Source organism: Falco punctatus (genome assembly GCF_963210335.1).
Source record: "Falco punctatus genome assembly, chromosome: 4".
Classification (NCBI taxonomy): Eukaryota; Metazoa; Chordata; class Aves; order Falconiformes; family Falconidae; genus Falco; species Falco punctatus.
In genome coordinates, this window is record NC_137583.1 from 10,060,270 (window position 1) to 10,086,513 (window position 26,244).

Here is a 26,244-nt window from a genome sequence, read left to right on the forward strand (position 1 = left end):
CTGTCCTCCACAGTGTCAGCTTTTGAATTTATTTTTATTTTATGCCAAGAATCGGGGGGTGTAGTGATTTAAGTCTTGAAGGGTGGAAGGAACAATTGACATCTAGAGTTCTGAGGACATGCAAAACATAGACAGCCTATCTGTAATATTTCTGAATACAAAAAAGGTACCCTACAGAAAAAAATCTCTACATTCAAAAAACAAATAAATCCCACTTTCTACTTTTTGCCATTCATATAAATATTACTGTGTCATTAAAGTAATTTTGCATTTGTAAACAAACATGGAAAAGTGCATGACAGAAGTGTGAGTATGTATTATCATTTTCTCAGAATTATTAGAAAGAACTTCTGCAGGTGGAGTAAATCAGAGTTAAAATTTACATTGCAGAAAAAATGAAATTGTCTAAAATATCTTCAAAAGAGCATTTGGCTGTCTTCAAATTCCATCTTTTTAATATAGTGTTTCACATAGTATTCCTAATGTGCAAAAGAACTAATACAAAACACCTCCAAAATGTTTTTACAGATCCATTAATACCACAAATATCACATTATATAAAGTGCTACATATGGTATATTATTTACATAGAATTTTTAAAAATATTAGCAACAACTTCTATTCAGTTGCAAAGCTACTGTGAGGGACTGCATACTTAACACTAAGTATGAAGAATATATCACCATCCAGAAAACAGTTTAGTATCAGAAAAAAACCCTGAACAAAAAGAATATCAATATTTTAGCCATAATCATATTTACTTCAATATTGGATGTTCCATATAAACTAAACCTGATTTTTCTTGTTTTTCAGTTTTTAACTGTTTAAGTAAAAGTATGTTCGTTCTGTACACTATTGAACAGGAGTTCTAATAATAATTTTTTCCTGCTATTCTAAAAATACCTAATTCCACATCACCCCAGAAATAATATACCAACTTGAAGATCAAATTGCTGTCATAAAATTGAGGTAGTTACCCATACTAATATAATAGCACTTCACAGATAAAATCTACCCATATTCTACTGCAGAGGACAAGTGTGAGGGAATCCTAATGCTGCCTTAAACCGCTTTACGTTAAGATCCACACAATTATACTTCTGACAAAGACCAAAAGTTTAAAGAAGTACATATGTAAAATTTCTTACTGGTGGTTCTGCAACTAAGTGTAAATTAACATAAAATGAAAATATCCAGACCTCTATGTCTATGTTCCATATAACAGGTGAGTTAAAAATCTGCAGTTAATGCATACAATGGCTGCAACAAGTGCATTACCAGACTTCCCACTGTGCTTCAGAATGACATTTCTGAAGCTTTACCTCTTTGACTGTTTCTTTCTTTCTGTTTTTGATTCTTCCTCTATGAATGAAGTCTATGAAATGACCCCAAAACATCAAGGGTTGCACAAAAAGCAATCTTCTTAAGTTAGAAAAGGTTTATTTAACAGAGACTTGTGAAATAACTTATCTCTGTCAATATTAAAAATTATTAGTGAAAATGTTTCTCACTTATATCCTCACACCCATCACAGTCTTTATCCTATTAGCTATTGTTGAGTTTCAGCTTAAGGGTAACAGAAAGCTTAGCAATTTTGAAATGCCTAGGATAGCAAACATTACACGAAGTATCATACACAACAAATTCACAAATTCAGTATGCAGCAGATTTTGCATTTAATTTGATGATGTTTATTTAAAACCATGGTGACATAACATGAATGTATAGAAACAACAGTAGGAAAGATAAGCTTTATATTTTCACAAGCTAAACACTGATATAGAAATAAATTTTCTTTGCTGAGGATGGGAATTATCAACCTCAAAAATAACTGGGTGCATTTCTGACACTTAAGGTAGAACTTTTCAAGTCTAGAGCCAAGAAAGAGAAGAAAAAGAAATTATTTAATAGCCCTATAGCCATAAAATTCACTTGGAAAAGATAGATTCAAACCCCTGTTCTGTACATTACATTGATTTTGTTGGTGCTGTTTGTATTTGAATAGTCATGTAGCCATCATTCCCTAGCAATTGCTTTTTGGATTGCTGAGAAATAACTGAAGTCTGAGCTATGTAGCCAGACAGACACAAAAGGTTACTCAAGTGCTTTATACACCTGCAACAGAGTTCTCACAGCTGCTGCATTTTCCTACATATATGCATTCTAGCTCCACTCGCAGTATAAAAGATGCAAGAACAAGGCATGACCTATTGCCGTTCTTTCTATGTTCTGAAGATAAATGAGAGTGGAAGCGATAAGCGTGGGGGGCGGGAAGTAGGATACATAAAGGGTCAAAGCATCTCAAAGATATCCAGAGGACAGACAAGCTGGTGAACTTTCCTTTCTTCAGTTGCTTGTCCTTGTGAGTGTTTCCCTGTAAATGAATCCCAAGCAGCACGTATGGCTTCTGGAAAGAAAAGTTCTGAATGTGTTCAGAGCCAGGTAATTCATAGCAAAGCCTTATTCAGACAGTCAAATTTTTTAGTCTCTCAACGCAACTCACAGTTTAGGGAAGGAGGGCTTTCAATCTTCAAATAACAAGGCTCTTCTGATATCTCAGAAGTGCAATATAATTTCTTCATTATTTGAATGAGTCTCAGAAGGAATACAGGCTAGCATATAACCTGATTAAATGTGGATTCTGAAACTACCTTGGGAAAAAGTTTTGAGTATGGTTCATCAAGAGCACCTCATGATACAGTAGAGTACCAAAGCGGGACAAAAAAAAAAGTCTCACAAAAAAAATCCTGTTGTTTCACCGTGATACTGGCTGATACTGTTATTGCTAAATTCCCCTTTCTAAGTAAAATGGAAAAGGGATAGGAGACAAAGGACTTCTATATATTAGAGCTGGAATATTAAACTCAGAATAGCAAAAGGAGGAGAGGGTGTTCCTGTGGAAAAAAAGAATTCTTGCAGCTCTTTCATAAATCTACCTGTGAGTCACTGCACTTTAAGATGCAGCAGTCTATTGAAGGGCTAAAAACACTGATGACTGCCAAGTTTACAATAAATAATTTTTACCTGGAGAGTACACTCAAATAAATTTAGCTGACATAATATCAAATACAATTACTCAAATCACGTACAAAGCATTTTCCAATCTGATAAAACAAACTTTCTTTGTGAATTCCTTCATGCTCTTAAAATTGTCTAAATTTGAATTTTCTATACTAAACATCCAAAAAGCATGCTACTAAACCTGAGAAGAGAAAACAGCTGTGAAATGGATCTTTCCTGCAGAGACAAGAAATCTGGTTTAAGAGATTACTGAACTGGCCTCTATAGCCAGCTGAAACAGCTGTGGAAATCGAAAGGAACGTCAATGCAGGAGATGCCAGCTGAACTGCTGCTTTGGCCACAATAATTGCAATGATAGGAATGCAGGTATGAGGTAAACCTGACCACTGACTCAGTAAACCACCCCTTAGGTATCTCTAACCAGCCACAGACCCAAAAACTCTTTGATATTCTTGTTTGCAATAAATCCACAGATGGATAAACCCCACAACTTCATATGCTTAGTTCTTTCACTTCTCTTCCCTGGGAGTTTCTGCTAGGACTATAGCATTTTTTAAGTAACTGGTAAGCATTTTACAAATATCACAATGTGCTGATATACATACCAGTTCCAAACACTGCTTGCTAGCATTTGTAATTACACAGTCTACACTTTCCCTTATTTATGGAGTTTATCACTGTCATACTGCCCAGTGATTCCAGCAAGAGGAGACTGTAGGAAATACATACATTTTACATTGGTTAAAGCTCTACAATGTTAAACTGAATCAAAGATTCATGCAAAGCTCAACCACAATATATGCATACACTGGGAATACTCAAGCTTACGAATAATGTATTCATAATTTGTTTCTAAAGGAATAAAAGGAGAGAAAGTTTTTATAAATGTTTCTAACACTGTATTTTTTCCATCAGACCAAAAAACACCCAGGTTGTCTGGATATTTAAACCTGTATTTTCAGACTTTGCTGGAATGCAAAACATTCAGAAAAAATGGGTAATAAATATAAGATCATATTTGCATGTGACACCAGGCTTCCAACTACACGTGAGAGACAAGAAACCCCTCCCGCTGAAGGGCTCAGTGGAAACAAATGATCAAAGTAGCCCTGATTTGGAATCTTTCCAGAAGGTCTGTCTTACCATACTGAAGTCCACAATTCTTTTGATAAAGTCTATCATCCAATTTGGTGTTAAAATAAGCAGCTTTTTTTTGAGATAAGAAAAACGCACAAGAGGGAGTATGTTTATCTGTTCCCACTCTCTTGGTAAGATTTCCTTTTTTCTGGCCAATCATCCTGTGCCTTAATGATGCAGATGGGATGTAAGCACTGCCAAGAACTCTGTAAACACTCACAACGCTGTTGAGAGGCCAAAGGGTAACACTATATTGATAATGGTTTCTGAGATTTGTTATCAGCAGAAAATCTTTGTCTGCCAGATGTACTCCTGTGTGAAAAGATGCCCTTTTCAAGTTGAAAGCTGAAAATTACTCTCTCCAAGCAAGTCAGGAATAATTGAGAACAAACTGATTGTTCAGACTGAAACATGCAGGTGTTCAGTCCACCAGTGCTCTGAAACAGACCAATGTTTTTGTTGGGAATAACAATGCATCCACAATAAAAATCCTTCCTCCTGTGCTACAATGGTACACTTCTAAACAACATTTAGGTTCTACTTCCTTTGTGAGAAAGCTCTCCTGAGAGACCACTACAAAAGAAAAAAAGTTAGTTGTGGCATGTATGTGTAACTGCACTACAAAATCAGGAAAAATCTCCAATACAAGTTTGTTCACAGTTATGTTATTTGTTCAAGCTACAAAAACCTCCACAGGCATGTTCTACATAGGGCCAAAAAAAGTGAAGAATCAAAGTTGCATCTTAGAGGATTATCAGTATAGTGATTCCCTAGAATACTGTAATTCTTCATCAAATTGGATGTTTATTGGATGACAGCAAAGACAACTGAACAGGCAGTATATTGAGTGTTCTCATCTGACACTTCCACAATCAACTGTAAACAGTAAAATGTTGAATTACTCATATTTAGGACAGACAAACATCAGGAATGATGTAGTCTATGAGTCTTAAGACAGAAGAATAACATGTTTTTGAGTGAAAATACTGGGGTTTTGGGTGGTAGCCCCTTCACCATGATTTTGAAACAAGAAATACTGGAGCCATGAGATGCCCTGTGTCTCACAGGTGCCTTAAGCTGCAAAATTCAGTGGCTTTATTCAGTGCTGCTCACACTCAAGATCTTGCTAAAAACTTCCTAACATTTGAAATAACCTTAAGTTGCTCCCTCATATGCTATCATAGTTCACCTGTACACTTGATCAAGTCATGATAATTGCATTTCACTATAAAAAATTATTATAGTTGTCAGCCATTCAACAGTAAACTTTTCTTTCAAAAAGGTGCAATTACACCCCCTAGTAATCTTTTCAATACTGCTGTAAACTGTTGCTTTATTACATCGCTCACCACAAATTTGAAAGGAAAAAAAAGTTTAAGGCATTCCCTATTCCTATTACTCCAGTGTGCTATGTATACTGATACAAGAAACGATGTATATACATCAAACAGTTTGCCACAGAACTTAAAACTAGTTTGTTTGGGGTCTTTTATGTTATTTACTTTCCTGGTTTTTTAGATGAAGTATAGTTTTAACCACATTACAGAATGGAGGCTTTCTGTACTAAAAAAGTGAAGCACTGAAAATATCAAGAGTAGAGAGATCTGTTTAGAAACAGCAAAGTTTTCTTGATGTGTAGCAGTTAGGCCAAAAAATCTTGAAGGAGCAAGAGTACAAGCAAAATTCTGATTTATCTGTCTCTTTTTGCCTTCCCTCCCCAGTTTGTTTTTTCTTACCTCCCCAATGGTCACTAGTTGCTCAACATGTTCTGTCTTTTATTAAAAGAATTTCAGAACCAGATCCGGTATTGCATATAATCCATGCTATTAGTTACATGTTATTTAAGAAAGTCTTCAGTATTTTAAGTAAATTATAGATTCTAAAACTAAAAAAATTAGGAAGGCTTATTGCGTAATCTGTAAAAGTACCTTCATTTGAAGGTTTTTTATATATTTAAGAGGAAAAAATGCATCTTTTTTGCTGTTTTGAGTAAAGTCCCAACTATTTCCTCTCAAAAACCACAATTTTTGTCTACTACACAAAGATAATAAACAGTATTTCATGCAGATGAGAGATTAGATTTTGAATAGAAGATTTACATTTACAATTCACACCAGAATTAATAAGAAATTAGCTTTTTAAAAAAAATCTTATTGCATCTTACTATTTCATTTTATTATATTTATATAGCCTTCTCATGTAATGTCAGGTACTTTATTTTACATAATGGAAGTAATTATAGGAAGTATTTCATATATTCCCGAAGGCTATATGTTTATATAGGCTTTCATGTCAGAGGGTCCAAAATGCATCACAAACTATGGGATGCAGAGGCAGCTACGTATGTCCTGCCTTTGGCTTCTTCAGTATGGTTACGTATTACCATGCCATTAAAAAGGCAAGAAAACCATCTGAGTAGGCTAAGAATTAAAAGCCTATCTTGAAATGCAGCAAGGCATGTCAGCATGACTTGAGATGTTTTGCACCATCCACCTTCTGGGTCCCAATCACATAGTATCTGTGTAGAAGTGTGTCTTGGCAGTTGGGGTATGACAGTACATACCACAGTGAAACTCTAATCCACTCAAAAGAGTAAAATGAAGTCTTAGTTTGCTTTTACTTTTTTAAAATTATAGTAAATCACAAACCATGACTAACGCATTGGAACCGAATCGCACTAATACCTTCAGACCGAATTCCTGATTTCACTTTTTCTGTAAAGAGCCACACTGTACTTTTTAGTCTGCTTGTTTGATTCTTAGATGCAGCGATTATAAACTGCATTCAGTTTACAGACTACTATCAAAAAAATCTCTGTGAAATTGCCTTTCCATCGACTTTAAAGGGAAATAGTCCTCCTCTTAATTCTATCATTGTAAAATGAGCGATAAAAAATAACAAATAGGGAGCGATCATCTGAGAAAATCAGAACGGAAACCAATCCTCATTGCCGACTGCCATCTAGTGACCAAAGTAACCCCACAGCCGTTGCAGGAAGGATGTGACCCCATCAAGTCACACACCGGCTGTTTTTTAGGATTTATTTAGACACCCTCTCCCATTTCTCCCCCCCCCCTCTTTGTTTTTTTAAGGGGAGATATTACATTTGAAACCGTAGAATGACAAAGTTTCTCATCTCTGACAGGCTACTTTTGCTGTAGACGATAGTACCTCACTTGAAGGCCACAGCAACTCATAGGACATTCTTAAGTGACAAGCATAATTTGAATGTCTATGACCTGGAAGTCTGTATTTTCATAAACCTCACAGTGCATATCCATGAAAACGCCCATCTGCAGAGGTCTAACTATTCCAGAAAAAACAAAGCAAGGTGCATGTAAATAGAGAAGTGGTGTCTGGGAATGGTGCTGGGCATTCAGGAAATAGGCAGCATTTATAATAAAGTTAACTACTAATTTTTCTCAGTTCTCATTACAAATCTCCATGTGTCGTTTGTGATCTAAGGAGAGGAGAGATTAGATCTTGCTCCCTATGCTATACCATTTTATACAATATTCACTAGGACTATTCATACAAGCATGCACACAGTTCTACTGAGCTTTAAGTAAGGCCTATCGTATTCCCATTATAATTCAAAATACCAGCATTAGAACTATTCAGGAGATACTTTTTCACATCTTCATTTTTAAGCAAACTGTACAATTAGATTCTGATCAATAGTTTAAACGAGCATCTTGAAAGACATTGCAGAATCAGAAGCCAACAGAAAAAGTAAACCATTAAGTACTCTGGTTAGTGAGTTAAATAGCCGTTGTTTTGTAATCTACTGCCAACTTAAAAAGGAATAACTTTTTTAAAAGAAAAAAAATCAGACAAAAGTATACTCTATTCTTGGAATATCATGTAGCTTTTTTTCCTTAATCTCTACTGTTTGACAAAGAGGACATATGAAAATAGAATATGCTGTTCTTCCATGCCTCCAGTTTTCATAGCTCAGTTCCTCAAGGTAAACACAAAAAGTTTTATGCAACCTTTCTTCTCACGTGAATAACGCTGCAAATAGCATAATCACAATAGCTGTATAGTAATTTCTAACATAAATGTTAATATGTAAAGCTTACATAACATTCCATTAGTTATTTGTTCATTTAACACAGTAAAAAATGCCTGAAACCTCTTCTACATTAACCAGATCTACAGACTTACAGAACTCAATCATGCTTTGGAAGCATGGCAGGAACAATGCATCTTTTCTATTTTGTTGGCACAAATATACTTCTTTTTTTAAGTATGGCACTTCAGCTCCCATGTAAGTGGAATATGTTGTCAACTACTGGTGAAGAAGCATGAAGTATCACACTAAGGACAACCAAAAACAAATTATTTGAACTGTAATTTGACTTACTCTCCATGTAACTACCACAGAAAATGCATTACTTCATTACCAAACAATTGCTTCTTGCCAAAAGCAATCATGCAGAACAGACTGATTCTTATGGGTTATCTATATTTGCAATTAAGCAATTTCACTTGGAGAGAAACCTGAACTCAGTTAACCTTTAATCTTAAAATATCTGAATAGCATCAATAGTCACAAAAAGTTATGCGGCAAAGAAGGACACAAGTTAATAACACCTTTTTTCCCCCCAGTACTTTCAGACATCTAGCAAACAATACACCATTTCTCGTTCAGCATCTGAAGACCACTGCTTTAGTTAATAAAACTTGTAAAAATTTCAGCTGATAATGAAAAAGTAGAAAATTAACTATTTGCAGGAAATTCCTCAAAAGATATCATGAACTGAGAAATTACACAAGTTATCCTTCTAAAGATCATGTGTTTAGAGGATATTTTTTCAACATTTATTTTTGTGTCAAATAATGAGCCAAAGAAAAAAAACCACAACATTCAGCTTATATCCATTGTTATAAATCTAAACAGATACATGTATTTTTGAAAATACATTTATATTCTGGGAAATAAAAGATGTCAAGAGCCAAAGCCAGTTAAAGCACTTGACTGAAGAAATATAGCTATTACCTAGTAAAAGATGAAAATAATGCATTCTACAAATGCATTCACAGTGTGTGAAGTGCATTCCCTTCAGTAAGATGTCCCTTTACTAACCGCATATGGAACACTCACATTAAATACTTTTTTGAAGTGAATTAGGAATCAGATTGCCAGTACAGCAGAGCAACGGCAGCATAAAAATTTCAGTATTGGAGGAATACAGTAGGCAGAACTCAGTGATACACAGCTAAGAACCTGTTTGCAATTACCAAGTATAGCAGTGAGTTGACTAAGCATTTTTCTCTATGCCAATTATTAGATTATTTTTCTTCTTCTGAATTATATTGAGTGGAACTTGGACTACATACAAAAATCTTCCAGTATTATCAGACTAGGAGAGAACACAAACTGTGTATTTAAACATAATACATTCAAGTAAGTTGTATAAAAAGCAGAGCAATAAAGAACATACTAGATATACCCCTTATACCTCCTCAGAGTAGGAAACACTACAATTTTGTTACCCCAAAAAACCCTGGTATTTCATTACAGTCTATAATAGGGTATTGCATATGTACTTCTCTTTCAGTAATTACAGAAGCATGTCTGATTCACACTTCCACAGATCATATATCATTTCTATTTACCACTTCATTTCCTCCAAGAAGAACTATGAAGCGTTATTAAAAGACCAGCAGGAATATTGCTCAATGCTTTTGCATGAAAGCGGAAGGAACAGGCAAGGGCCCAAAACATACAGATATGTGTAACAGTAAGTAGTCCCTTGAGATCACGCAACTGCCTACATCAATACCGTTCTTAATCTTGGAAACAACAGCCCACAAAAACACACAGAACCAGTAACTATTCTGAATACATTCATTATACATAAATGGCTCTGAAAAGTCTGGGCAGTTTTGTTTGTTTTCTAAAGCTTTATGTTTCAGGGAGAAGAAACCTTTAAGAGCAACCAAAATACTTCTATGTATGAGTGTGATGACATATATGTTGCTAAATGGAGATAAGCCAAGCAGGTGAAGAAATCAGATCCATCTACAGAAAAGCTACAGTGAACTACTTTCTCTCAACCAGTTACCAAGCAGTAATCAAGTCCGGATTCATTTATTCTTTCAGATGTAATCCTATTCACCTTAAGTCACTCAATTAATCCCATTGACCTCATTTGACTCATGAAAAAACACAAACAGGATTTGGTCCTCAGTACTTTGAAAAATACCCAGAGTTTTGGTGGAAATGTCTTTCAGAGGACATTGGGGTTATTCATCAATATTTTTACCACATCTTTATAGTGAGATAGGATATATTTATACTTACTATCAAATTTTATATTTGCAAATAAATATATCGAGAGCTTTATAATCATGTTGGACTATCAGGCTCAAGCTGTCAACAGGAAAAAAAACCCTGACCTATAATCAAGATTATCTCACAAGCCAATGAATATATATATAAAATTAGGATACGATCAGGCTATTAGTGACTAGCTAAATTCTAGTCCCATGAGATCAAAGGCTATGTGTTCTTCCTGAAGAAAGGCGCCAGACTGTTTCAACAAGAAGTCTGCATCTCTTCACTAAACCAGAAAGCTTGTTTCATTAAATAGTTTAATCTAAGATTATACTTTTCCTTCATCAAACTGAGTTTCAGGTGAAACTTCAGGAAGAGTTTACATTATTAGCCATATTCTACAGCCTATAATACACTCCCAATTCCATCACTGAGATAGGCCGTGCACATACAAAAACAAAACTCACATTGCAACACAGTTTAACACGGTAAAAGGAAAAAGATTAGCAAATGAAAACTGTTGGGTTTTTGTTGGTTTTTTTTTTTGGGGGGGAGGGGCAGGAGGGCTTAAAAGATGATAAAACACATTTTCTTCATTTGGTTCTTTACATCCACACAAAGAAAAAAATGTGTACATACGCATACACACATGTGTATATAGTCTCTGGCAGGGGGCTAGCCTTGCCATTTCTGGAAGTGAAGCCTGTATGACTACAACACCTGGGTTTTTAGTCCAGGTAAAATGCTGCATGGTTCCTAGGACAAAGGAGACTCAACTTAGCTAAAACCTGTTATGTGCTAAAATGGCAGTTTTGTTTTAGAAGACTAGCCCTGAAAATGGCAAAACAGGGTTAGCTAACCTTATTCTGCTCTTGGAGCTATTTAAGTATAAAGGATTTTATTTGAGTATAATGGATTTAGAACAATGAGTGTTCTTCAACCTATTATTTTAGAAAACCTTCATTTTCCGCTACAGAGTTCTAAGGTTTTCTTGTGAGATGATGCAGGAGGTGGTAAGTAAAAGAGATGCCAGTTTACAGCAACTTTAACAATAACTTAAATTACTCAGATTCTCAGTGTCTTCTTCCAATATTCTTCTGGAAATATTCATACAGTGGGAAAGCACTGTTATAATAAAAATATTCAACAGTAGCTTTCATTTAAAATGGATGATAGAATAATTTTTCAGACTGATGTTCCTTCTGGGGTGTTATAAGACAATATATCTGGAATAAAAAAGCTGGTTCCAGTTTGAGATCCACCTCAAATACATTTCCAATTCCTTATGCCTGCTGGATGAAGGTCAGTCATTTTAAATTGCAGTAAAGGGTTGCTACTGTAACTCTTGCTTAGTAAGGTCTTAAATTCTTCATAATGTTTTTAAGTAGGAAGACAGCACCTGCCATAAAAGACCATATCATTAACTAATGATCTTATATCCTGACCTAAACATTGTCCAACAGCTATTGCCCCAAAAGGAAGCTGAAAAAAACCCCAGTACATTCAGTCAGTTGTACCTCAATATGAAATGCAGGTAGGAGTCAGCAAAAGTAGGACAGATTATTTGCATGTGTCCAGTGTAAGCAGAAGGTTAGAAGGATGTGGTTTGATTAAGTTCATTAGTTTGAGAAATATGAACAATCATTCAGCACATGAGTAAGAGCCCACTTGACTGTCTTATTTCTTTGACTTCATCCTGAAAAGACCTTTTTTTTTTTTTCACTCTATAAGGAATAGCCTAGAACCTGCATTAATACTATGTAATTAATGCTATGTAATCAGGTCTACGCTTCTTTTATTAGAAAATATGCCAGCATGATCTTACAAGACTATGAAAGACAGTAAATAACAGAAATAAAATAGAAAGGAAAGGCATTTCAGCATATTAGATCTTCCCCTCAAGAGAAAACCTTTTGTTGCATCTCAAGCTATCAAATGTTAAGGTTGTATGCTCTTGCCCACACCTGGAATTTAACTGATCCCCACGAATTTTCAAAATGCATAAAATACTGACTGCTTTGAACTAGGCAGAACTGGTCACCTGATGAACTCTCCGGGTCTAGCTGGCTTGTAACAGAGAGCTTGCAAGGAACAGTGCTACTGCTAGAAATCTCACATCTAACATCAACTCTTCCGCCTCAAGCACTCAGCTCATCTTAAATTAACAACTGAAAATGCTCTTACCCAGGGCCTACGCTTCACACAGTTATCAGCACTACCCTTTTGCTAAGCCTTATAATTTCCAGCTGTCTTCTACTTAAGGTGATTTGACCACAGTTGCTTACAACATTTTCCAGTTGCTCATATTTTAAACAAAACTTGTTCAACACATTAGCATGTTAATATACATTCCTCTTATTTAAATGCAAATCTTTTAATAAAGACACTCCTTTTTCAGCTACTGCAGTTCCATTTACATAGTGGACTAAAATGAATAATAGCGGTCAGGGAATGTACATGCAACTCATGCAGATCCTTCCCCTTGCTTCATTACTGATTTTCTGGGAAGACCTGGGCAGTTTGCTGACTTACCTTTTGCTTCATGTTCCTCATCTATAGAAGAGTATTACACTAAGACAGACACTGAGAGATAACTTGTTAAAAATATACTGTGAGGCATGCAAAGATTATCAGCAACATGGAGCATGGACAGATCGGTATTTTTTTTACATTTAGCACGCTGAAGTTCTGGAAGACACATTCATGCTCTTCTGTGAAGTATTTCCTTAATTTTGAGTTGACTGATCCCAGTGAGATGCAAGAGGTAATCACTGTGTATGATAAGCTACATATATAATAAAAGTACATCTTAAATGGTGCTTTGTTTTGGTTTGTGTATTTGTTTTTTTAATTTCCAATGATGTTTCTTCCCCCCCCCCCTTTTATCTGTTTTCATTGTATTTTATAAAAACAACATAGAACGACTCACTTTACCTTATTAGAGTCTCAAAAAAAAAAAGTTGAAATATGACTTCTCCCTGAAGTGATCAAATATTAGGAAACACTGCTTCTATCATATAGCACTGTCTAGGTGTCAACATTGGGCAGAGCAACTAAGGAGATGCATAACTCGCAGTCCACTTCCATTTCAGTAGGAGTGGCAAGTTTCTGCATATTCTCTGACAATTTTTTTCTTTTCCTAGTGACTGTTCTCAGGAAAGTCTTAGCCATGGATTATCTAATGGGAACAGAATTAGTAAATGAAAAGAATTCTAAAATAAATGTTGAAGATAGCACATAATATGACCAAATGACTTTCAAATGCACTTCTCAGCATAATAAAGTGTGTTGTGAGCATAACTTCTGTGGGATTTATGATCTGTGTCTTGTATCTCCTCAGCCCAATAAGGTTCCTCAACAACTCTGGGCAATCTATTCCATGGATTAACTACTCTCTGGATGCATCTTCGTGCACTTAGGAGAATCTAAAGCAGAAAAGTATACACAGGAATTCAACAGTAACCCATTCCCCTATTCCCCACAAATTCAGCTCTAATTCTTTCTCTGAAAATACATCGACACATCAGAGCTGTGAGTCACATGCATAGGCTCTTGTTATTCGTATGGACAAGAAGATGAAGCTAAACAAAATTAATTACATAATAGAATAATGAAGTTATTACGACAGAGATGAGTAGCAGCATGCTTACAGAACAGAGACTTTAAAACAGAAGATGAAAGGAAACAAACTCTCTGATAGAAGCGAAAATGGCTCATTTTTCTCCATTCCATTATTGGCTAGTCCCTAAACTGTTTACATGCAGCCTGAAAGTTGTAAGTGGGTGAACTAAGAAAACAACCCTGCAAAAGTGTTATTTCCACAACTGGGGACAACATTCGTTTTATAGCAATTCAAGACAGTCCCCAGATTACCTTCTGAAGGGTGCACTTTCCAGGAACACTGGCAGGATCAACACTTATAGCCTCTATTTAAAGGTATAGAAAACTCAGTTTATTCACGAATCTCTGATTTCTCTCCCTTTTTCTAAAACAATTTCTTTAGTTGCTACTCTGAGACATGTCAGTTTGAAACTGACAGTTTTTTCATATTCTGGATTCCAAACTACTGATGGTGATGTCATGAAGAGCAATCCTGTCTTTAAAGAAACTGATTTCTAAATGAACAAAGCTTTCTAATCCTCCACGTGGAGTTATAAAAACTACTGTAACCAAGCACTCTGGCAAGAGTATCATGAAACATAACAAAATCTGAATGGGCTATATTAGAAGTAGTAACTGTTCTCCAGAGCATAATCAGGTTCTGTCTACTTTCTCATGTCTGGAGTGACTGCCAACATTGCAAAGTCCTTCTGTATACTTAAGGGGTCACCTTAAAAACACATATTACTATTGATATTTTGAGAGAAAGTAATTGTCTTTATAGCAACTGATAAGATTAATATTTTGAGCTGAGGCAGGAGAAATAAAAGCAAAGAGGCACTAATGAACCTAATAAAGAGGTTCAGTCTAGAATGGTTGTTAATCTATATAACTAACTTCAGGGAAGAAACGTTTGGTGTCGATAAAGCATTTCCTTAGTAAATTACTACTGGCTCCAGTGTAAGACATTTACAGTAAACACCAAAAGTCTGCAAAGCATCTGTTCTATTCACAGTGGAAGAAGGAACTTTGCTCCATTAATAACTTTAAAGACATGCAATAACTAATTCATGATGGCAGTTCAAATCCTATCAGCAGCCTTCGTTATTTGACCAAGCTGAGTTCAAAGATAGAGCAAGTTTTTAAAAACCCTTGAAAGTTTAGAAGTACACTTTAAATTATAATAAGAAGCTGTGTTCTTCTTTCTACTAAATATAAAAAAGCTGTAGCTTTAAACCATGTGCAACAACATTATTTTAAAAATACATGCAAGGTAAGAGTCAAAATGTGTATATAAAATCCTATATGATCTCAGATTCTGTTTTAGTCAAATTGTATGTTATATAGAGAGGGCATGTGTAATATACATGTATGTATATATAATAAAATACTTGCTGGAATTTTAACATTTGACTTTACTAGATATTTAGTGGGACTTTGCCTAAGGCAAGTTTTTAATAGCAATAATAAAAAAATACTTAATGGTACTTAGGGTAAATAATGTGTGGTCACTATGTTTAAAAAAAGTAATACCAAACATCTGTGCTAGATTTCCACAAGATAAAATCCCCATATTACCTACAGTCCTCCCAAAGTTATAGAGAAACAAATGTTTATTTAAAATTTTAGAAGAGACATGTGATAACCAATTTAGGAACTTAAAGGCAAGCATCTTGTGTTTTCTGATAGGAATGTATATTTAGCGACCTTCGTGATATTTAATTCTGAACATGAAGAATGCCATGATATGACATTATGACTTCAAGACAGATTTTCAACCATTAATATAATTACAGGGAGATTACCCAGCCCAAGAACGACCTTTTTTCATACATGTGTGTATTTGCAAAGACCACTTTGTTCCATACAAGACACCTTATTTCCTTACCAAAGTAAATGCTATATCATTTTGTCTCAGATAGTATCAATAAAATTCAACTACCTTTGAAAAACATTAACAAAAATATTCAAGTGAGGTTAGTTAGATACAGACACAAAGATTCAGTCTAACTCAGTGATGGAAAAATGCAAACTGGGCACTTCTCAGAAACCATGGGAAAGAGCTCAACATTCTCTCCTCAATAGCCTGCATCTCCAAAATCGAAGCAGAAACACATGCTCACACTTTTTGCTATTCAGAGTTTTATTTGTTCTTTCTTGCTTTGCATATCAGCAACTAAGGAAACTTTTCTTATAACTATTGCAAAGCTGGCAATCTAGCTATCCTTGTGAAAGCTTATTGCCTAGATTTTAAATTCCTTAATACATTGGAAGAAATCTAAACCCATTTTTTGCATACCTTATTTCCCAACATTTTAACGAACCTTACCGACACTGACATTCTTTGCTACTCCTGTAAAAGAGCAGGATTCCAACTTCACTTAAATGCCCTCCGCCTGTATAGTAAGCCTCAAATTTGCCATTCCTAAGACCTTCAAATACAAAACTTGAGTAAACCTGTCATCACAAGTTTGCCTCTGGGGAACAAAGTTTAAAGATGTAGATGACTGCATACTGCAGAACAGTACAGTCTTTGAGGGCCAGTTAGTTAACACACCAAAGTCAGTCCAAATCTGCTATGAATATGAAAACAAGGGAAAAAATGGGTTGTTTTATTTTCCAAAGTTGATCCTATGCCTCTGATACACTAGCTGTGTGTATTTCTGCTTCCTGTACCTTCTTAAAGCAATATAATCTAAGGCCTAGAGAAATTCCAGATCTTTGAAGGCAGCTGTATTATAAAGTTCTGCTACAACTATTCACAGAAAAAAAGAATCAATGGCTTAAGACAGAGAAATTTTTTCATGATTCTTGGATATTTGGCAAATTATTTTGAATCAAACCAGTAGGATATTGGTTTCTGGTAACATATGTTTAACATGAAATGGGGAGAAAATTAATGAGAAACATTTCATAATTGACAAAGTGGTAGAGACTGAAGGGCAAGAAAAGTTCTTTCTCTCTAGCTAGTTAAGTAAACTTTGAAAAATGTTACTAGCTAGACAAAAGGAGCTCTGAAATAACAAAGAACATATCCCTTACTATTCAATTCCTAGTGTGATCAGTGCTTGGGGGGTGCACGTTAAGTAGATAGAATTGACAGCCACTGGAGACTTGCTGAGTGTGTAGAAGAGGCTATCCTTAATTGCCAATGTTTCACAACCAGTTTCTTCAGCTTCTTTCACATCATGTTAGTTTAATTGTCCGGTTTGGTCAAAATTCCACCCACCAGTGACCATCAATAACAAAATCAATTTCCTCTGCTTCTCATCCATTAGGTTTCTATTCCACCATTTGAGAGATCTAAAAGGCTGTGAATGAACAAGAAAGACTACGGATTCCAGCTTTGGCACTATTTTAAAGAGCAAAGAAATGAACAGCGTAAGGGAGAAAGATATGGTTGCATTACAGGAAAATGTGTTCAAAAGCTCAGCAAAATACATTTAAAACTTGGCCTTTCTTCAGCTAGGATTTAAAAGGTAACAGGATGGTACACAATTATATTTCAAGAACTGAAAAACTTCAGACTGAATGTATTTTTAAACTAAATACCAACTCCATAGCTTATGAGAAGTTGATTTAGATATGCCTTTTAACATAGTGTTGAGGCTGTAGAAGATCAGTAGTCTTTCATTATTTTTTCCATATTCCACTTTTTTTCCCCCATAGATAGCACTCTTTCCACTGGAGACTACAGCAGAATCTATCACTGCATGGGTAAATTGACACACTAGAAAACTCAGTTCTTTGAATAGCTTAATTTGCTGCTACAAAGAAGTTTATCTTCCTTAACTTGCAGTGGCAGAAAGTCAAATAGCAGAACCAATTAAAAAAAAAAAAAGAAGCAAGTGTTCAGGATTTTATCAAACAGTACGTTACACATGAAAACCTACTAGTTTCTCAGAAATATAGTCAACACACGAGCTCTATACTCCAACCTGTAAAAATACAGAAAGCAGAATATTTTAGATGAAATTCTAAAATGACAAACATTTTTTAAAAAATATAGAAAGATTAACACAATTTGACTCAATACTAAGTAATTCATGAATGGAATTAATTAAAAATGTATCCAAGATCCAGTTTTCTTTTAAAGCATTCTCTTGAGGGAAAAAAAAAAAATCCAGTAACTCTGCAAGGTCATTTAGACAGTTAGGATGAAAATTTACAAACACTAGTAAAAAAAAAAAAATATCAATCCACTGAGAAGACTACTGCAGAAGATTCAACACAGTCATTCCTGGTTTTTATCACGTTGGAAAACTGTATTATGCATGATGAAGACTACATGCAGTGACAGCAATTCAAATCAGCACTGCAGAATGACAAGAACTCTACCAAGCTACACATGCAGATCAAAAGTTGGTCCATTTGGACTTCTAACAAAGGATAAAACTATACAGAATATCTGATATTCCCTCAAAGCATGCAGACAACTTCCCACAACAAGACATCAAAAGACAAAATTTGAACCTCAGAACATTTTCCAAGAACTCAATCGAAAAATCAAACACAGATTCCTGGAAAAACAAGCAGGCATCTACTAAACATTTAGTTTCTAAAGAGTTCATACACCCTACACTTTGTTCCTCCAAGCTCCCCACAACAAACTTCAAATACGCAAAGGAAAAAAAAAAAAAAAAACAACAGAAAAAAAAAAATTAAATATCATATGTAACAGGAAGAGAGCTGGAGAGACAAACTTCTTCCAAAGCCCAGAATTTTTATATTAGCAAGGATACTGTTCACCAAAATCTCCACATCACTAGATAGTTCAGGCCAATCTGACAAGGAGAGATTCCAGACAACAGACCTAGTAGATTTTTAAACCTTGACCAGCTACCAAAGTCTTCAAGACATATCAGCATGTCATAAGCAGCAACTCCAATAAATCCCTTTCTGTACTTGCATCACTCCAGACAAAAGACAGTCTCTATTATCCTCATACAAACAGAGGGAGAAATAATTTTTCTCCTGGCCCCTGAGGGTAACCTGAGAAGAAATCTGAAATATAAAATTAATTCAATATAAATATAGGAGAAACATGCACAGTCTGTAGGTAGCAATATGATCTCCTTTCAGTATTCCTTGGACTAATCAATCAATTGGATGCCCAAGGACTTGACTTGGAAGCTTGTATTTTATCTATTTTTTAAGCTCTATTTAGTTCTATTTCTCTCACTACTCTTAACTACTGTGCTAAATACAAACCTTCAAATTTCTGCTGCAAATTTATTCATGTCCAATACATACCCAAATTAGGACTGGCAAAGTGATACTGGTGCAACAGGTGAAATACAATCACATAAAAAACAAATAATAAACAGAAATCATCCATCCTTGAAACAGACTGCATGTACTGCTCCAAGAATAGCAGATCTAATTCCATAAACTTGTCTGCTGGTTTACAGAACTTCTCCCACAATCCTCCTTCATCACAAACTCAGTATTATTAACTCCTTGCAGAACTCCTTTCAGGATCCATTGACTTTCAGACTTCGTTAATGGGTGGCACTACTTTTTAATTAAAATTCTGCCTGTAAAAAGATTCAGGTTTCACACCCTAACAAGAAAACTTAACCAAAAAGTATCATTGTGCCTTGCAAATTTTCCAGCTTCCAAGGTTCGGATGGGCCACAGATACCATTGAGTCCTCAACACATATTGTATGTTAAAGACACACACACAAAAAAAAGAGGGGGGGGGGTGTTGAAAACAAAACCTAAAGAAGCCATATGCTAAACAGAAGAGAATTTGTCCATATCAAAAGAAAATATTTTGACAACATTCTATAGATGTAAATAGCTGTTCTTAATCTCTAGCATCCGCATGTTCAGTGATATACAGGAGACAATAATAGTTTTCTATGCTCTTGTACTAATTTTATTCACATTTTGATCTATCCAGCAATATGGCATTTAGCTAGACTGGAAGTTCAATCAGACTACATTTACCAAATTTCTAAGGAAACAGAAAGGTTTCTCCTGTTTTCCCTTGCGTGGGTAGCTTGCACACTACCTCCCTGCAGCTGCCAACCTTCTTAGCAGGAAGCAACAGGGCCTGTCTGAGGAAGCCCCACAAGGCTTGTTTGCCTGACACTTGTCACACGATAATGATGATGGGCTGCTGGGATGCAGAGGGGCAGCTGGGCTTGACACCAAGCCAGATTTTCTTTGAACTGTATGTACAATTCAATCATCCTAAATCCAGTCTTAAAAATGCATTCACAAGTGATATGGGCAGCTGGTGTGGATGGGCTTGGGAACAAATTAAGGATAAGATACAGTGCAGCCATCACTCCAATATTTTAATGTGGCAATATTATGTGGTATATTTACCTAAAAAGTCAGGGTACCACACATGAAAATTTATTAGAAATGCACATAGGCAGAAACCTTTGTTTATATGGAAGGCAAAACATTCTAAAACACTCATTTCAAACACAAGGGGTATGAAATCAAACACAAAAGTAACATGCAGTCACGACTATTTAGTTTATAGCAGCAGCAGGGGTTACTTCCCTCTTCAATAGTTCTGGTCTTCGTTTGCCAAACACTGATTTGTTCAAAATACAAAGAACATAGAAACTACACAAAGCAACAATGTCAGAGATAAGCCCTGATTACTTTTCTTCCATAATTTCTTATACTTGCTTTCAAATATTATACAGTCCTGTTGTGTATTTATTACAGATGCAAAACAAATGTATGCTATTTTTTATGAAAAAAATGAGAGCAGTAAAAAACTGAGATACTCTATATTTCTAAAACTGCAAAAAGTACTTTGACAATATCTTTTAAACAAATAAATGAGTTTTTCTTTACCTCTCTAAGATGCATGTTTTCCTTCTCCTTCTGATCTAAAATCACTTCTAAATGATTAACCTGAGATTCAGCCTCTGCCATCCTTCGAGTTCTCTCATTGTCATCTTCCATTCCTTTAGATGGCAAACCTTTACTCTGCAACATTTCCAGCAGCTTTTTTATTGATTCATCTCTGGCATTTAGTGTTTGCTTTTGTGTTTCAATCCTAAGCTCCATCTCTTCTAGCGTTTTTCTCAACAGGAAGAGCTCTTTAGCTTGTCTATCATGTTCTGCTTGAAGTCTTCGAAAATTCTCCTCTGTGAGCTCAATGGTAAAATGCTCAGCCCCTCTGTTTCCACTTTCTTGCTGCAGAAGATGGTTAAGGTCTCTCTGGGTTCTAAGCTCATCTTGCAGTGCTTGGATTGTCATTTGCAGATGCTGCAATAAAGAAAAAAGAAAAAAAAATCAATTTAGGACCTGAATGCAGTATTAGTCCTTGACTGAACTTTTGTTGTACATTGTTACAAAAATTTGTTAGAATCAATGATGAAAGTATATCAAATGACCTTATAAAATAGCAAAAGCATGTCACAGTATTTGTAATGGTATCTTTTCAAGTGCTTCTGGAAAAAAAAAAAAAAAGACTAAAACAAACACACACAAAATAGTGTCAGCTACAGATAAAATAAATAGCAAAGGCAAACCAACAAACCCAAACACTGGGAAGTGACACATCCATTAGTACAGTCAATATGTACCTACAAAGCTGCAAGACTCAGTATTCCATGTTTTCTAAATTATTTCATAGACTAAAGGTAAATCTGCCCTTCACGGTGCTCAACAGTACTGTTGGTTATAAAGTCAATCAAAGTACTCACTATAATTAAAGGAGGATTGTGGGAGGGGCTGAATTGTACCTGGTAGGTCTTGGTTTTTTTCTTTTGGTATCTACAGCTATGAACATGTTTAGTAAACAGGATTACTGTATCTCTAACAAGCAAACAAAAAACCACAATAAGCAATAGTGAATTTTATAAAATAAGTTGACTGCAAATAGTGGACAAACCTTTGTTCTCCTGGCATCCAAAAACTGAACAGCATGGTAAATGAAAAAATGAAGCAAAATCAACATAAATAAAGGTCAGATGCAAGCAAAGGAGGTTCAACAGAAAGAACTGAGTTCAACAAAAAGTACCTTCAACAGAAAAAAATAATTTATTGAGTTATACAGAAAGGCACCAACAACTGCACAGTACTCATATATAAACCTAAACTATAGGCAGACTTTACTCAACAGATGTGACAAACAAAAACGTATCAGATATAATCAATTGCACAGTGAATAACACTCCTATTTTATCTTAATGTTCTTTTACACTGTAAGGTTTTTCAAAAAACAGTAATTTGTCCTAAATTATCTGTACTACATCTGAGTAGAGGGGTCTTTCTCTGTTTAAGAGGCAAATCTTGCACTCCTTCTTCAACACAAATTAAAATCAAAATCAAAAAGGATTTTGCCCATGTTAAGGTTGGAACATGGATAATTATCCTGAATTACTATGGTTTCTGATGTTCATGTCAGATTATATTTTTATCTGGTTATTTGTTTTTCTTCTTGTTTTTCCCCTCTATTTATTCACTGCCTACGCAGCATACTGGCTTTATAGAATTATGAATTCCTGAACACAGTCTGTACTAGAAGAAATTTAATTGCAGGAATTCAGGGACTTAAACACATGGCACCAGACTTTTTTGCATTAATATGGCTATTCTGCAAGTCCACATTCTATTAAAAAAAACACCATACAACAAAAACACAAAACAAAAAATAGACAACAACCAACAACAACAAAAAAACCCAAACAAAACATTGTTTGATACTGTCTTCATTTTAGCACAATTACATCCAAAACTCTGTAACAATTTAAACTAAATGAGAAATCTTAAGACAATAACCTTTTGAAATCACACCTTTTATCAGTTATTTCAAATGGAAAAAAGTAACACCAGTCATAGAATTCTGTAGTTCGACACTTTGAATCTGTTCTATCATTAAATAATACTGTTTCAATAAACATCTAGATCTTAATTATTTAATATTTGCATGTTATTAGGTGCTCAGTCAGTTAAAAGCATACAAATGTAGAGCTACTCATTTACAGCTCTGTCTTTATTTAATGGTAATTCTACATTTTCTTAATCTCATCATCTTTTCATTTATATAAATTAAAAGCTCCCAATAAACTCAAAACTCCTCTAGATGCAGCAATCTTCCCTGCTTTAATATACCTGTATCTACTAATATACTGAGTGTTTATGACCCCAAGACTGACAGTTTTAGCACAGAAATTCAGTGCATAAATCCAAATCAAATGTTCAAATAGTAAAAATGCAATGATTATCATGAATGAGTGAATTAACAAAGACAGGGGAAGGCAATGATAAAGTAAACAGAATGAAAAACATTTCTTTTTAGAGGTTTTTTCACAATGTTAAGTCACAGGGACATAATTTTTGTAATTACCTTAACCTGCCAATACAGTATGAAGGAAGGACTGCAGCCCCTCTCCGTGAGGACAAGCTGAGAGAGTTGGGGTTATTCAGCCTGGAGAAAAGGTGGCTCAGAGGAAACCTTACTGCAGCCTTTCAGGACTTCAAGGGGGATTATAAGAAAGATGGCAACAGACTACCAGCAGAGCCTGTTGCAATAGGACAAGGGGCAATAGTTTTAAATTAAAAGACAGCAGATTTAGACTAGATATAAGGAAGATTTTTTTTATGGTGAGGTGAGGGTGGCGACACAGTGGAACAGGTTGCCCAGACAGGTGGTAGACGCCCCATCCCTGGAAACATTCAAGGTTAGGTTGGATGGGGCTCTGAGCAACCTGGTCTAGTTGAACAAGTTCCTGCTTATTGCAGGGGGGGGTGAACTAGTTGACCTTTAAAGGTCCCTTCCAACCCAAACTATTTTATGATTCTATGACTCCTGTTATGGAAGGAAGCCTTGGTTAGAGCTTACTGAAAATTTTCGGATGAGTAATTATGGAATAGATTTGTATTCATTTAAACTATTCATAATTTTGCATCAAGCTTGGCAAACAGCACATCTCAAAAGCTTAAAATAATTCAAGAAATATTTTCGTTTATGTTTGCAAACTAGAAGTTTAGGGGTTTTATTTAAAATTGTCCTTTTCTTAATGAAGTTAGAATTTTTCTAAATGAAATGCTTCCTTTTGATCAAGCATTTCATTCAACATTATATAAAGAAATTTCCCTTTTAATTAATTTTCAATTTGGTGTCCACATCAGCTATCAGCCAGAGCTTCAGCCCCAGGGCATTTATTTGAAGAATGAAGCTTGTATCTATACATTCTTAAAAAGAATTACTGGCTGAAATAACACACAAAATTTCCTTTGCATAAGCACAGTAAAGTAAATCCTCTGCATTCCAAAATTATTTCACTACTAAGCAACAAGGATATTCAGCAACTACCAGTAGTCTAGAAATAGTCAAAAGAAAAGAATTGTTTTCTCCAGTCTGAGCAATTAAGATATGTCCTCCTAATTTTAAATTATTACTTGATGCTAAAAAACTATGTACAAATAAATGTTTTACCAGTCTCCATACAACAAATGCCTATGTGTCTATAAGACTTTTCTTTTTCTAGAAGAAAAATTTCTAAATATGGATATTCTGCAAGTCCACATTAAAAAAAACAACTAAATTTTTAGAAACCAATTTAAAAAATATTTAAAATGTTCAAAGACAAAAATAAAAGCAGAGAATATACACATTGCTCACATACAACCCTTCCAAATGCAAGCTGTAAAACCCAAACTGTTCAACCAACTCACAAATAATTAGATTTCAGAACTCAAACAGCAGTTCTGGTTAAGATAAGCCAGACAACTTCCTTTTCTGTCCCACACCAACCTATGTGTGCAGTTCTTCGGTTCTTCGCATAACCATGTTTCTCACTAAGCACAACAGCAGTTGTGGCTGCTTCTCAGTAATTATGTTAAAACTAACAGCTTCAACTGTGGCAGACTACTGCTTACTTTGACATAAAAGAATCCATTTTTGTACACCTTCAAAACTTAGAACTGTCTTTGAACATGACAGACCAGATTTAGACTTGTACTGACACAGATTTTTGTATCTGCAGCTAGCTAAGAAAAGGAAAGAACAAATGTTGTGAGGGTGGGAAGAAACTGGATAATTAATTGCAGTGGAGGAGGAATGTAGGAGTGCTGTGAGTATGTCACACTGCTGTCATTACATAGACATAGAACTTTATGGAAATTAAAAAAAAATCAAAATCTTTCATATTTTTCATAATTTCTATTAAGAACAGACCAGTTGATCAGAAATATTTGCATCCCAATTCTTGGTAATAGATAAATAGTTCTTTCAGAACTTTTTCATTCCTTCTCTATAGCCCAACTCCAAGAGGCAATTCATGGAACTGCACAGGAGGTTCCATTAATCTTTCTCTGAATTAAGCATAGTGAGGTTTTCAACATTTGCCCCCATAAACTGAAACAAAACTATGAAAGGAAGGTGAATTAATGGCATTCCCCAAGTTCTACACAAGTTCCTCTAACCTGCGCCAACTGGTTATTCCCAAAGGAGTTGCCTGCAGAGAACTGCCTTGCCACAGAATACCTTGGGCCAGAGCACGTAAGCACTTTCAGAGCATCCCAAAGCCTTAGGTATATAGTGAACAGTGGAAGAAAAGGAAATTTCAAGGGGTCTCACTGATTTAAAATTGTTAGTCCACCTGCAGAAGTATACAGCTTCTCACGCTTTGCATCATCACCCCAGCACCAAAAGCAAAGAACATGTTGAAGAATCCAGTCTACCGTCACATAAGAAATCGCCTGCTACTAACATGGAAAGAAGTGACAAACCTTGGGTAAGGTCAAGGAAGAAATTATAGATGGGGCTGTCTTGATTGCGAAAGCCAGCTTGAAGGTTTTTGTGGCAGAAAGTGGTCTTATGTTATCATCCAGTGATGGATTTTGAAATATACATCCATCCATATACAATTTGCAAGTAGGGTTGGTTGTTTGGGTTTTTTTGTAATGCAGTGATAAACTAACAGGCTAATTCGTCAGACAGGAATCACTCAAATTTGGACACCAGAGCTGCTGAAGGATTCCAAGTATGTTCTTTGATTGTTTCTGCTCTAAATAATTCAGTACAGGACTATGACTAAAGAGGACGATAGCAAGATCATCCACTAGATTTAAAACAACTACTTCTGTTGTTTAAGATGATTTGTTATTTTGGTACTTCATCCAAAAAGAGCTATAGCTACTTTATGGGACTTGAGTGTTTTTTCCCCACCTAATGCCTCAATCCTCCCCTCTCACTCCCCACTCTCTTTTTATTGACTT

General features: G+C 35.3%; 1 protein-coding gene across 12 annotated transcripts in view; it reads right to left on the reverse strand.

Annotated features, from left to right (window-relative positions):
- The window catches only part of ERC2 (ELKS/RAB6-interacting/CAST family member 2), a 481,052-nt gene that overhangs the window by 363,684 nt on the left and 91,124 nt on the right, over nucleotides 1-26,244 (reverse strand). For 9 of the 12 annotated variants that reach the window (XM_080384963.1, XM_080384960.1, XM_080384958.1 and 6 more), the window contains 2 exons: nucleotides 21,911-21,934; nucleotides 20,866-21,282 (listed from right to left, as the gene is read on the reverse strand). The exons of 1 other annotated variant lie outside the window; for it this stretch is intronic. In XM_080384963.1, the coding sequence (XP_080241089.1) occupies nucleotides 20,866-21,282; nucleotides 21,911-21,934 (441 nt within the window). The remainder of the gene's footprint in view (nucleotides 1-20,865; nucleotides 21,283-21,910; nucleotides 21,935-26,244) is intronic. 2 more of the 12 variants (XM_080384954.1, XM_080384961.1) reach the window with 1 other exon arrangement.